This window comes from Panthera tigris, chromosome A3, assembly GCF_018350195.1.
Source record: "Panthera tigris isolate Pti1 chromosome A3, P.tigris_Pti1_mat1.1, whole genome shotgun sequence".
Lineage (NCBI taxonomy): Eukaryota > Metazoa > Chordata > Mammalia > Carnivora > Felidae > Panthera > Panthera tigris.
Window position 1 is genome coordinate 54,068,304 of NC_056662.1, and position 14,979 is coordinate 54,083,282.

At 47.2% G+C, this 14,979-nt stretch overlaps 1 protein-coding gene across 1 annotated transcript; it reads right to left on the reverse strand.

The window, feature by feature from the left end:
• Window positions 1–441: 441 nt before the first annotated feature.
• On the reverse strand, window positions 442–11,786 carry ECRG4 (ECRG4 augurin precursor). Its single transcript, XM_007097762.3, has 4 exons — window positions 11,450–11,786; window positions 6,850–6,897; window positions 4,690–4,847; window positions 442–771 (listed from the first exon to the last, which is right to left on the reverse strand). The coding sequence occupies exons 1-4, from the start codon at window positions 11,526–11,528 to the stop codon at window positions 661–663; spliced, it is 396 nt and encodes a 131-aa protein (XP_007097824.3). The 5' UTR covers window positions 11,529–11,786; the 3' UTR covers window positions 442–660.
• Between the last annotated feature and the right edge of the window lie 3,193 nt (window positions 11,787–14,979).

The window sequence follows — 14,979 nt, forward strand, 5'->3', positions numbered from 1 at the left end:
TTTAAGAGAAATGAGGCCATGACTTCACCCAAACTTCAGCCTTTTTTCTATTACCCTTCATTTCCTGCGTGATCATATTAAACAGGCCCAGCTCTAGCTCAGGGCCTGGGGGCCCAGAAAGGTCTCACACACATGTGGAATGATTAGTCCAAGCCGTGTTCTGTAGCCTTAAATAATTTTAGACCAAATTTTCTTGTTGGTTCCATATCTTGGGTTTAGCGTGGGCAGAAATGTTAACAAACGGAAGACCACCCTGCTCAGTGGCCTGGTCTGCCCCGGTGGTGGTGAGGATTCCTGGCAGGGTGATGGTAACAGAGAGCTGTCTCTCAGATGAGGCTTCAATTTAGGGAAAATCCAGGGACTGAAATCCACCCGAATGAATTCGGAGACTTGCATTTTTAACAAAATGCTTTTATTTCTATTTTTTAATGAAATGCGTTGTTAGGTACTTGCATGAAATATCAAAAAGCATTAATATTGTTTGTTTTAATTCACCCTTCCTGGGCGCAGAAAGGGGGTAGAAAAGATCTGCTGGAATAAAGCCCAGCAGAAGCCACGTGGTGCAAGGCAGTGAAGGGGGCGGGGTGGGGGGCACTTTCGGTGCCGGTTCGTATGCACGGGGTGTTAGTAGTCATGGTAGTTGCCGATGGGTCCGTGCCTTCAGTCGTAGGGGCTCATCGCAGAGTCCTCGTCATAGTGACGCTGGTAGGAATCATAGTCGTACCCATTCCGACCTCTGTTTAGCCAGTAGGTGATGTCATCTTCAAATTTCTGGAGAAAAAGAGCACAACAGAGAACAGATTGAAGGACACCCACTCCCCCTAGACCACATCTTCCCTCTGCCTTTTCTCCGTAGTGGCTCTTCTTCAATGATTAACAGCTCCAACTGACAATCACCCTTCATTATCGTACTCTGTACTCAGAGGTGAGTACAGCCAGCTAAAGAGTACTGATCCAAGCCCTTGAAAACCTCCGTCCTGTGAGTTCTAAATGTACCCAACACTTAAACATTTTTCTCTTTTCTAGTAGATAAAATGGACGTCTCCCAAAGACAGCAATAACTTGGCCTGACCCGCGGGCACCGTGCACATCTCATTGTACTCATCTTACAGACACTGCCTCCTCTCCCTGTCCTGTCCTGTGCCTGGCCCACTCAAGCGCACAGAGTAGACGCTTGGTGAATTAAATCAACCACCACTGGGGCATGTGATAGCCGTGCGCAGTAGCAACAGTGACCGTTTTATACCCGTGGTGTAGGTTAGAGCTTGCACGGCTGTCCTTCTTCGTTCCACGAACACTTCTTAACTGGGCGCAGCCTGTCAGCCCTATGCGTGGCACCGGAGGGCCACCCAAAGCAAGTTGGGACAGATTCCCTGCCTTCACGAAGCCTACAGTTACTGAGACACACATGAAAATAGGCAGCTGCAATTAGCAGGAAGAAGGGGAAGAAGAACTGAAGTGATTGAGAAGCGTAGAACAACTTTCAGGTTTATAACTGGGGTAGCTGGTCTTTGACACCATTGCCTCTCTTAGAGGAAAGAGAGATTCTTTTGTTGCTCACGAAGGTACAAGGTGAATGTAGATGCAAGCTCACAGGTGTGGATGGTGACGACTCGGAGAGATATTTGGTGTGAGATCGAAAAGGCAGGGACAAGGGAAGGTTTACCTAGGGAGGTTGCAGGCTATCCAGAAGTTTGGGTCCAATTTTTCTCAAAGTGTGGCCGGTGCATCCAACCTCTAGGGATGCTATAAAGTGCAAGTTCTCAGGCACCCTTTTGCACCTCATGGATGGAATTTTCCGGTGGCTGGGTTGCAGGCATCTATTGCATAAGACTGCCAGTGAACATGGGTATCTGAGCGCTCCTGAGGCTGGAAGGCCTGGCCTCGGCCACAATGGTGTTCTCTGTGGCCACCCACCGGGGGTGAGCGGTGGGTCAGCCTGTGCCACGCTGATGGGCACCACGCCGCCCCTCTGTTTGCTGAGCCCCGGGGGCTCTGGCATGAAAATGAGAACATTTGCTTTCCCTACAATACTACAGCTTTTCCCATAGTGTAATAATCTTGTTCCCCAGTTTTTCCCATTTTATGGGAAAAAGCTGTTTTCAAGAAAGTAAAAAAAAATATTTTATGAATACAGGAATAACGCACACTCATATTTACAAATGGGTATGTGGGAGTGGGGCAGAGAAAAAGGGGGATTACAACTCCATTGCCAAAGACAAGCATAGCTGACATTTTGACGTTATTGCCTTCCAGTCTTTTCTGTGGCTAGTTATAATCTTATGGATCCTCACCCTTATTCTGTTTCTGTCATCAGTCATTATTTTAGCCATTTCTCCATGTTAAACTCTTTTTTTAAAATTTTTTTAATATTTATTATTTTTGAGAGAGAGACAGAGGACGAGCAGGGGAGGGGCAGAGAGAGAGAGGGAGACACAGAATCCGAAGCAGGCTCCAGGCTCTGAGCTGTCAGCACAGAGCCTGACGTGGGGCTTGAACTCACGAACTGTGAGATCATGACCTGAGCTGAAGTCGGACGCTCAACCAACTGAGCCACCAAGGCGCCCCTCTCCACATTAAACTCTTAGTAGACTTTTTCATGGACTGCAGCAAAGAAATGCAAGTTACTACAACTGGCATGCAATTTTCATGTTCAAATAAGTACTTCTTTTTTTTTTTAATTTTCAGTGAGAATTCCAGGTGTTCCTGAGGATGTGGGTAGACTGGTGCTCTCCCACGTGACTCACGGGAATGTGCACTTTGACAGTGCTTACAGACCCTTACCTAATTCTACCTTCAGCCCCAATAACTCCACTGGAAAATGGAATACCAAGGAAGGAACAAACCAAACACAAGGACGCAAGTAACAGTACCTGTCTTTTGGGTTGTTGCGACTGTAAGTAAGTTCATTCATATTAAGTGCTTAGACCCCTGCCTGGCAGAGTCTGGATGTATGTGTTCAGCCTTTTGCACACGCAGGACATATATATATATATATATATATATATATATATATATATACATGAATGGAAAGGACATTGTAATACAGTTACATGGCTGCCTTTTAAGAAACCTTTAAAAATAAGGCTTCTAAAGAGTTTCCTTTTTTTTTCATCAATTTGTGGTGCTTTGTATACAGACACCCTCTGTGCACAGTACGAATCTTGGGTCCATTTGGAAAAGCCCTTCCAGCTCCCCCGGCTTGGAGATGTCACCCTTCATCTTTCCGGGCACGCTTTCCGGCTGGGGGGCAGGGCGAGTGTTCTCGATGTCGCCGCAGAGCCTCCAGTCCAGCGCTCCTGCTGGCACTGCCGCGCTGGTCACTCTGCACACTTGCTTCTGTGCAGTGGAATCCGTGATCTTAACTCCCTTGCCACCTCACCTGTACCTGTTTCCTGCTGGGAGTCTCTGATTGTCAACATTCTTTTCCTTGGATTTCGTGAATACATCCACTCACCTACCTACCTCCTGGACACAGGAACAGAACCATCTTTTCCTGCAAATGCATTGCCAAATTTCCCTGAAAGCACATGCAAAGACCGCCTCTCTTTAACAGCCACTTGTCAGGGGCCCCTGGGTGGTTAAGTGTCTGAGTCTTGATTTAGGCTCAGGTCGTGATCTCACGGTCATGGGATCGAGCCCCCAGCTGGGCTGAGCATGGAACCTGCTAGGGATTCTTTCTCTCTCTCCCTCTCTGTGCCCCTCCCCTCCTCATGCTTTCTTCCTCAAAATAAGTAGACATTTTTTTAAAACTCACTTTTGGGGTGTCTGAGTGGTTCAGTCGGTTAAGTGTCCACCTTTGGCTCAGGTCATGATCTCATAGTTTGTGAGTTTGAGCCCCGTGTCTGGCTCTGCACTGACAGCTCAGAGCCTGGGGCCTCCTTCAGATTCTGTTTCCTTCTCTCTCTGCTCCTCCCCCTCTTGTGCTCTCTCTCTCTCTCTCTCTCTCTCTCTCTCAAATATAAATAAACATTAAAAAATAAAAAATACAATAAAAAGTTACTTTTCATCTCTTTCCATTATCCTCATGGGTCTTTGCATCAATCTTGTTGTCTCTGACATTTTTTGGAGGTAAAGCTGCAAATGTTTTGGGGAGGTTGTAAATTATCTTAAAAACACCCAGGCACTCAAAAACACTTGAGTGCCTCAGTCGGTTAAGCATCCGATTTCAGTTTGGATCACGATCTCATGGCTTATGGGTTTGAGCCCTGCGCTAGGCTCTGTGCTGACAGCTCAGAGCCTGGAGCCTGCTTCAGATTCTGTGTCTTCCTCTCTCTCTGCCCCTCCCCTGCTTGTGCTGGGTCTCTCAAAAGTAAATAAATGTTAAAAAAATAAAAATAAAAAAAAAACACCCGCTGGGCAAAACTGTACAGATAAGTGAAATTGGATTCTGGATGAATTTAGGTCCCGGCCATTTTGGGCAGTGGCTTCTCTGGAACCCCGCTTCCCAGCCATGTTGGGAGAGACTCCCTTTTGGGCGTAGTGTGATGGAAAATTCTAGCTGATGTCCCTACATCTCAATGGTAATGTTATCCAATGCCTGGGTAGCACTTGACAGATAATGGGGTCTCCTACTTTTTGGAGTGAATTATGAAGACTACTTTTCTGTGCCATTTTCCCAAGCCAAGCATCCGTCCCCATGGTGCTGCTCTGCAGGGAGCCAGTCCTCCAGGGGCCGGGAATACCCACCGCCTCATCGAAACCCATATAGAGGAACTGCTGGTACCACTGCTGGACCTCTGGCCGAGTCCGGTCCCACAGCTGCCGTTTCTGGCGCTTCAGGCTGTTTAAGAATTCTTTGGCCTTGTTCTCATCCACCGCCACTTTCGTCTTAGGTGAAGCAGGTGCTGAAATATCAATACCCCACCCCCCCAAAGTACAAAGGTTGATTTCTCTTCTTAGCGTGGGTGAATCGCTAACAAACATCCCACACCCCAAGCCCACCCCGCATTAGATGGTTTTGACTTTCAACTTCATTCTTACATCACATGTGATGAAATACAGCTGTCCATCATCTGTCTCCATACCCCTTGGTAGTAAGCTCTCCATTTGGGTGCAGTCACATAAAGGCGCACAGGGGAGAGAAGAAATGCAGCCCATTCTCTGCAGTCACTCACCGGGCCTAGACCCCAGGCTGCTTGCAGGGGCTGGTGGCCCACCCCTTAGGCATTTAGGAAACAAGTAGATGTCTAGGGCCATAAAGGTGTACGTTCCTTGCACGTGCAAACAAGAGAGCACTGTGCCTGATTAGGTGACCAGGAAGGAAAAAGAACTAGAACAATGAGCTCGGAGTGGCCCAGCCTGGCACCATGGCATGCTCTCACCCCGGAGAGCTGGAGCACACAGGGCCACCTGGGGTCACCATCTGCGGGCCTCACAGATCATCGATGGTTCAACCAAGTCTTGAAAGGTACTGGCCCTTGCTTTAGCATGTGGCTTCTCCCAACGTCTTCCCAGTGTGGTTTCAATGGTTCAAAAGTCTCCCCTTCTGCAGGACGTGCTCAGGGGACACAGTTCTGCCACTGGGTCTTCCCTTGCTGTCTGTCCCCTCATCTACAAAATCGGGCTGACAGTCCCCATCTTGGTGGTGTTACGAAGGCTGCACAGGATAATGGGAGTGAAGTGTTCTATGTGTTCTTTGGTCACATGGATAAGTATCAGTGGATTTGTTTCCTCACTTCCTGCTCATCCCTGTTTCCTTCAGGGCCTGTTGCACCCTTTTGTACACATCAGGTGCTCAATATGTGTTTCTAGGTTTGACTTGAATAAAATCTGAGGATGTACATCAGGACTCGTGATTATCTTAGTGGTCTGCTTGCTCCCACCTCTGACAGGGTGGCCTTTCAAGAGCTTCCGTCACCCCAGGTGTCCTGGAGGAGCGGGCTGCTCAGCACAGAGAACAGGGATGGGCCAGGGCCTCATGAGAGAAATGCTGGGGAAGATGCTGGGAGCCCCTTCAGAAGCCCCCTGCCCCTGAGGGGAACCCCCAAGGCTCAGCATCCAGGGGATCTCTGGGGGGCTGACTGGGAAGCATATGAATAGCACCAGGGAGCCCCACATTGTCAGGGAGCAGGCTTCAGCCTGCCAGACTCTCCTGTTAACTGGGGCAGAGTTGGGGCAGGGAAGGAATATAAGGGATTAAAGGTTCACATCAGAAATGTCACACTTCTAAATTTCTAAGAGATGTACAAATTCTTCATTTTACAGGCAAAGATGACAGTTCCAAGGGAAGATGGCCTTCGTAAGACCACATGATTGGTCCAACTGATCTACCTGATTATGGTGGGCCTGGAACTCCTATTGTATGGCTCCCAACCTGTTGTGGTTCGACAACATTTTGGTGCCATCTATCACATTCCTTGGAGGAGTATTTTTCACAACAGGTGTTAGTGACAAACAGTTTTTCTGTTCAACCCTGACCCCGGGGGCTAATTGCATATAGAATACTACAACAGTACCATTCTGTGTCTATTCCACCAATGGAGGTTTTATGTGCTCTAAAGGATATGCTCTAAATTTAGATACGTGCTCTACAGGGTATCTTGGTTCTAAAATAAATAGCATTCAATTAACACAGTAGCACTGTTTCTTTTATCTTTGAGTCCACACCGACAGCTTTCAGAAAAATAATTTTCAAACATTTACTGGCAATAATATTTATCCAATGAAATACCACACACACACACACACACACACACACACACACAGTAAGACCTTCAGATCTGCCAACCTTTTAAGGAGTAAACACTTCTGATTTTCCAAATACAAGACCCCAGTGAGCACGCTCAACATTGCCTTTCACTGCGCCCCATTAAGAAGGCAGCCATTATCCATGGGGGGTATACTTACCTTCCTGCTTTTGAAGCATCAGCTTGAGTTTATTCCCACTTACGCCACCTAATGGAATGAAAACAGAAATCATGTCAGAGTTGCACTGTACCCTTTACATTCTCAAGTGCAAAAATCTGAGTTGGAATAAAGCACCGCGTGCCCCTATCTTGTCTTGGCAACTTGGAGGTATCACAGTATTTGATGTTTGCTGCCTTCCCTGTCATGAAGGAAAAACAATTCAGGCTACTCATGGCTCAAACTGGTGACAATGACCATGGCTGACCCAGGGCATAACAATTTGAGATATTCCCTAGGAGAAGTGACATCGTTCTTTCAAGCTCCTTGCACCTTATTATGAGGGCCGGTAGTCTGTCATATGTACCTTTCTGCAGACTTTCTCTTTTCATGGTATGGTAAATGGAATAATGCCTCCCAGCCTCCAATTCATATCCACCCAGAACTACTGAATGTTTACTTATTTGGAAATAGGGCATTTTGCAGATGTAATCAAGGATCTCAGTTAACTGTGAAGGAGGTGATATCATGTCAGATGGATGGAACCTAAAGTCCAATGGCTGGAATCTTTGGAGGAGGGGGAGGGGGTACAAAGAAGGCAGCTGTGTGAGGACAAAGGCGGGCAAGCACCATGAAGTTTCACTGTCATAAGCCGAGGAAGGCACTTTAGCTCTTTAAACATCCAGTCCAGGGGCACCTGCGTGGCTCAGTCAGTTAAGTGTCTGACATTGGCTCAGGTCATGATCTCACGGTTCATGGGTTCGAGCCCCGAGTCAGGCTCTGTACTGACAGCTCAGAGCCCAGAGCCTGCTTCAGATTCTGTATCTCCCTCTGAGCCTCATCCGCTCACACTCTATGTCTCTCTCTCTCTCAAAAATAAACATTAAACAAAATTTTTTTTTAATCCAGCCCAGTTTTGTAAGGTTGCCCGGACCCTCTTCCAATCAGGCATTATCTATACCATTTTCTGACATTTTTTTTCAGTTCTAAAAGTATTTCTAACCAGCCTAAACATTTTAACAGAAAATCACATGACTGGTCTGGTAGGACACCCTCCTCTGCTTGGTGAGCAGGTGTGAGGACCCATAGACATCTCTGATCTTTAAGTGCTACATGTAGGTACGAGGCTTGTCCCTGGAAGGGATATCCAAAGCCGCTGGAAGAAAAATCCAGCCTCAGAAGTAGTGAACAGAACATAGCATGTTCAGGTATAAGGAGCTGATCTGGCCCCAGGATGAAGGTGGTGATGTCCACCTTTCTAGGCAGGCCCTTAACCGCCCCATCCATGGACAGGCCCCAAGGCCCGTGTTTGCATCTGCGAAGGTACAGTTTTCTGGGAATAGGAGTGATGTCTTTTACCAGACTCTCCAAAGTGTCTGGGACCCAAATAAGACTAAGAACCCCTGCTTAAAGTATTTACTATGTAATCGGGGGGAAGAAAACACATCCGTGACCAATTGGCTGCCCACAGCTGAGCTTTTCCTGCAGACGTGTTTTATGAGTGCACGCAGTGTTTGCAAAATTTGAATTGGAACATCTCTGGGCCCAAGTCACTCAACCCACCCCATGGCCATAAAGAGCCATTTCACCTGTCAGCTAGCCCTCTGTAGGCATCTGAATTTAAGCGCTAGCCAAGTGTCCTTAGAATAGGTATGCCAGCCAGGGAGCGTGGTTGGGAAGAATCTCTAGGAACCAGGGAATTTTTTTTTTTTACATCATACATTTATCACCAACAATCCTCTCAACTCCAAAATTGGGCACAGGGATTAAAAATAAAAATTAATTGCACTGCTAGGAGCACCTGCGTGGTTCTGTCAGTTAAGCGACCGACTTTTGATTTTGGCTCAGGTCATGATCTCACGGTTCGTGGGTTTGAGCCCCATATCACTCTCTGTGCTAACAGCAGGGAGGCTGCTTGGTATTCTCTCTCTGCCCCTCCCTGTGTGCTCCCTCTATCTCTCTCAAAATAAATAAAGAAATTAAAAAAATTCGTTGCACTACTGAATAAAGCCTTACTGGTAACTCACTAAAAACATACAAACTTTGTGAAAATTTGCCCAAACCTTCAAATGATTTGGTTACAGATATTTACAATGTGTACATTTAATAACTTTTTTTAACGTTTATTTATCATTTTTGAGAGACAGAGCATGAGCCGGGAGGGGCAGAGAGAGAGAGGAAGACACAGAATCCGAAGCAGGCTCCGGGCTCTGAGCTATCAGCACAGAGCCCAACGCGGGGTTTGAACTCACAGACTGCGAGATCATGACCTGAGCTGAAGTCGGACGCTCAACCAACTGAGCCACCCAGGCACCCCTATAATGTGTACATTTAATATGGTATGTTAACTGATACAGTGGAATATGATTTGAGAAAAGGAGTCAGCAAATGATTTCCAGAAACACCTGTGGGACACAGATTAAGGCATAAAGTTTCCAATACCTAGGCAGCCCCCCAGAGATGGGATGAGTCTCCCCCAAGAGGTTCCCCATCAAGAGTAAATAAGCAGAGATGAGCACTTGACGGTGCTCCTATAGAGGGGATTATTTAATTAGATTGGAATGGGGCTACTTTTAAAGGCTGTACCTTAAGAATCATCCAACCTTAACAGTCAATAAAGAAATCTATGAACACATTTGCCAAAGCACCCGGGTCTGTTTCTTGGCACCATTATTAGCATTCATTAATACCTTAACATTCATCCATCTCTAACAACAGCGTGGCACACACAGAATTAAGTATCGCCCCTCCATCTGTTTGCCTTCTGTAAAAGCACTTGACAGTAAATGAGTGAAATGTGGCCTGATGTTGAAATAGACATTGGATGTTGGCATCTGCCCTGCTGCTGCGATTTCTTGCAGCAAATGTGTGTCACTACTGTTCCAGAAATGAGAGCCTCACCAGACCTCAGCTCTACAACAGAAACGCATGGAAAAATCCTAAATTATGAATTATTAATAGTTGCCACTGTGCCAATTACTACACCCTGAACTACAAATATTAATACATATAATTGGACACCACATTAAATTTGTTTGAAGAAAAAAATAAAGAATAACCGAATAGCTGTGAATTTTTTCCAATAGTATGGAATTTTTTTTTACTCCTACATCATCAGTCACTGTATCTAGATGGTGATAATAGGCACTCCCGAATTTATTCAGCCTGACATTAGATCTCCCAGCAGATGCAGAATTGCAGGATGTCCCTTTGAAGGTGCTAACTATTAATAAATTGCTCAAGAAGGAGCAATGATCATTTTCTCCATTTAACGTTTTCGGGTGTCATAAGGAGCCACCTTGGGGACTTGACGTATGTGAGGATTTTCATTTTGTGTCATGAAAACTTTCACATTCCAGCTCAATGATGATAATATTTTAACTGACACTTTTCACTACGTTCTTGGTATGAATGAAATAAAATACAGGTCTGAAGAGGGAAGGTTTATAGCAGGTGCTCACTTGCTTTATTCAGATGTGCTTCTGAAAATGGAAGGCACAGAGGAGGGGGGGCGGATCAGTCATGTAATGAGAAATTATTGATGAGCCTCCCCTGTGGTTGTAACTCAGAAGCAGTTCTCCTGACTTAAACAGGTCCCCTGCTGTTCTGGCAACCAGGGGCTCTGTCTGACCTCAGGGCTCCTGCAGCAGGCTTCCTCCCCCCCCCCCCCCCCCCCCCCCCCCGCCCCAACCAGAAGTTTGGTTTTCCACACCTGTTCTGAAAAAGCAAAGCACAGAAGCTGAGCCATCAAGGGTGTCTTCCATTGTCATTAGCCAGGGCCCGGCCACTCTGTGGTGGGAAGAGCACCCATCTCAGGGTCTTGGGCCAGCACTTCATGCCTTCCAGCCCCAGTACCCTGAGCAGATCTGGGATCACAATATGCCTCGCAGACATGTGAGTGTCAAAAGGGCTCACGCATGCGCAAGGTCCCTAGTGACGCATAAAGGATCCTCAAGTGGAAGGTAGTATTGTCAGGACAAAACCCTAAGGTGGGGTCTGTGGATTCCCAAGGTTCAGATGCCTGCACATCCACCAAACTGCTTCATCTTGGGGGGTATGTATGAACATGGTCCTTTTATAGGCAAGGAACCTGGAATTTTCAACTGATTCCCTGAGGGCTCCCTGAAGCACAGAAGGTTAAGCATTTCTCCTTAAAGAGCATTTTCCCTGTCTGGGTTGTGAGGCCTGCCTGCAGTTTTGCAGACCTGGAACTTCACTGGGTTGCCAAGCGTGCCCCCCCCCTTCCCCCGCCCTCCTTAGGGAATTGCCTGGAAAGGCATCTCCATAATGATGCATCCTGGCTCCCCTCAGTCCTAGAAGGCCCCACTGCCTAAAGCTCCCAGTACCCCTCTGCCCCTTAAGTTAGGGCCAAATCACTTCTTGCCCCTCCATGGGACCTTGGCCCTCACTCTTTCCCAAGGTGACCACCCTTGTCCGAAACCTGCCCTTGACCCTGGTACTCTATCCGCCTGCCGAAGCGCGCCACTCCCACTTCTGCAGAGCAAAACCCTATTACCCATTGGCACTTGCTGGGACTCACGGTCCCTCGGTCCTCACCCCATCACCCATCTCCCTCCCTGGCGCCCTGGCGCTGCCGACATACCTGGGCCCAGGCACAGCAGCAGGAGTAGCGCCAGAGCGGTCATGGCCAGGACAGTGAGCCGCGCGGAGGAGGCGGCCATGGCTGCAGCGGGAGGGCAAGAGAGAGACGCGCACCGAGAGCCGTCGCACGAGAGGACTGGGCGCACAAGGACAGGGGCGCAGGCTGGCGGGCGCTCCCTACATTCCAGCCGGGGCGGGACCTGTCGGGCGGGCGCCGTGCCAACGGGCCAGGGGCCAAGCGGCCGCTCGGAGAGCCACCGAGCCCCCCTCCCCGGCCACCGTTCCACAGAGGCGCCTCCCAGGCCAGTGAGAGACGCGATGCTGGGGCCACCGAGAACCGCCCGGGCCAGGGGAAAAGATGGGGGAGACGGCTGGCTCTTCCCCTTTTCACTCCACGCGAACACTTCCCTTCCTCCCCTTCTCTCTCCCTCCAGGGCTCAGGGCCCGGCTCCTGCCTGGGCTTATAAAGTGGCCTTTGGAATTTCCTTAATTCCCCGACTCTGCGCTTAAAGATGCCTTTGGCGGTGCTATGTTTTGTGATATTTTGAAAGATTCCACAGTCTGGGTTCAGAACTGCAGTTCAGGAAAACTTTGGCCCCCAAACTACTCTGATAGAAAAGCCTTTCAGAAACCGGGAACCTGGTGAACGTGGTAGGTGTTCTCAGGACAAATGGGTCCCTGTATGCGCCCTGTAATCTGCCCGCGCTTGAAAGACTTAAAGGGAGGCCCGGAAGCGACCCCCACAGGTTCCACCCCAGTACCAGGCCTGTGCAAACACAGAGGACACATACTAGGCAATACTGAGTGGGGAAGGAAAACAAAAACAAAGTTGTCGCAACTGATTTCCAGCAGGTCACCCTACATTCACAAAATGGCCATGATGTGAAATTACCTTCAGGGGCCCTTCCCACCTAAGATCTGCTCTGAACTCCTCCGTGGACTACCTCTCTACCTGCTTCCTCACTTTTTATACCTTCCCCTGGTCAGTGCCTACTATCTCGCCATAGAATTCTCTCTCCATGTAACGCAGTTGGATTTCCGCAGCAGGCAGTGAGAAAGTACGTTAATTTTGAGCTAGAGAAGGCAGATAGTGGCTGGCAGAGGAAAGAAAAAGCATGAAGTGTGCCAGAGAATCACAAAACCTTGTGCTGTCCCGGCTTCCCAAGGTGCCAGAGTGAGCCTGAAAGGCGGGCAGGGAAATGCTCACAGCCCTTGGGGGAAAAGAAGAATGAGAAAAGCAACAACAAAGATGATGTAGTTACTTTTGCGCAGGGACGAGAAATGTACTATCAGGACGAAAACCAAAGGAAATAAAAAGCCAGTGTTCTGTTTGGCTTAGAACATACGTTAAAGATGTTCATTGTAATCTTTCCTTTCCTGTGGAAATCATCCCCCCCACCCAGAGCCCTTGTATTCCAAATCTCCAAGGGAATTTGCTTCTAATATAACATTTAAATTCTCTCCTCTTAACTAGGGTCTGATCAAAACTGAGCTACCGCAGCCAGTAGGGACAGCAGTTACATCTCTGGACAGTTTCCTTCTTCTGTCTTTTGGATACAGACCTACATTTCATTCCCTCACCCATCCCTTCCCATTTTCAGCTGAAAATGCAGAGCAGTGATTTTATTTTTTTCTTAATTCTGAGATCCTAAGGGGGAAAAAAAAGTCTGCTTTAATCAGCTCTTACAGTGGTAGCATTTAAGACACAGCGAATATTGAATCTTAATTTTTTATGAGCCTATATTTAAAAAAAAAAAAACCACCCAACCTTGATTACTGTTTTAATATAGAATTGGTAGGGCAAATCAAGGATCCTACAGAAAAAAGTATTTTAAAGTAATTGCCATAGGTGAGAAGAAGATTCCTTCTTCTGATTCCTTTCCCCGGGGAAGGGATGGAGGTGAGCTCACTCAGGTGCCACCTCCAGGCTGCTCCAGCCAACATCCTGGGGGACCAGGGAACAGCAGCATCTTTCACGGGGAGGGCTGTGGTAAGAAGACATTGCCAGGAGAGTAGGCTGAAGCTCGGTGTATACCTTCTAACCACACAGATAAACACGATCGTGTTTACTTGAGAAACAAAAATGGTTTCCAAAAGATTTTATAGTTCCCGGATAAGTGGGATATTACACACCCCAAATTATGACCGATTTCTCCAGCTCTGCCAATCATAGAGACAGCCTCTTTGGGGAAAATGGAAATACAACAATACAGAAAAGTGTGGAGATCAAATATACGACATCATGATCAATAAACATTATCAACCCTCCAGGGGCCCTTCCCCATCAATCCCCACCCCATAAGTAATGTGCCATGATACTTTGGTTTGAAGCAATCCTCTTTGTTTTTGTTTTGTTTTGTTTTAGTTAATTTATTTATTTTGAGAGAGAGAGAGAGTGGGAAAGGGGCAGAGAGAGAGAGGGAGAGAGAGAATCCCAAGCAGGCTCCATACTGTCAGCCCAGAGCCCAGTGAGGAGCTCGAACTCATGAACTATGAGATCATGACCTGAGCCGAAACCAAGATCCAGACACATATCTGACTGAGCCACCCAGGTTCCTGGAGGCAATCTTCTTTGAAAAATATTTCATTGGTATTTCATTTTCATTTTGAAAGGAAAGAAGAAAGAAAGAAAGAAAGAAAGTAAGAAAGAAAGAAAGAAAGAGAAAGAAAGAAAGAAAGAAAGAAAGAAAGAAAGAAAGAAAGAAAAGAGGGAAGGAGGAAAGGAAGGAAGGAAGGAAGGAACCTCAAAATAAAGACTTATGGTTACCAACAGGAAGATACTAATTAGTAAAAGAGGTATTAAAAGCTTCAGATTCGTGACTGTGCCAGTTTAATTCAGTTCATTTCTGTTCTCTTGTCTCAAAATGCTCACTGGGCATCCTTTGCCTTGACCACACTCCAGAGGAAAATGTCTTTGGCTCTGATATTCTTATCCAACTCCACTCTGGTGGTAAGGTCTTATCAACACTGATAAAACAGCACACAGCTCTCTCAGCTACTGTCCCCACAGAGTCCTTTGTTCATGTTCATTTTTGCCTGGTCCAGGGTGCCTTGGATCCTGCCAGGTGAGACTTTTTTGTCTCTCCCATATAAACACAGAGGAGTTCAGCTGTAGAGGGGGGTCTGGGAAGGAAAGTCAACTTTGGGCCCCAGTGGCTGTTGGGGCAGCTTCTTCAGTAAGAGATTCTGAGGTGTGATGGGAGTGTTCATGTTCCCTACGAGGTAAAGAGCCCTTTTCACAAACAGTGTTTGGACTATTTGTCCAAGGGCTCTGTCTTTCTAGGGGGCTGCTGGACTCAGGTGCTCAGCTGGAGACAGTATGTCAGTCCTTGATATCAAGTTCCTTTCCATCTGGTTATTCAGAAGTACGTATGAAATAGCAGCTATGTATGAGGCACTATGAAAAGTCTTTTTTTTTCCTGTTCACTTAACTTGGTCATCCCAAGCGCATGGCTCCTCTTTTTCCCTCTGCTACAGCTGGTGCCATTCTTTATTCTGCTGTTTCTCAAGCTAGGTCTAAAACCCCCAAGG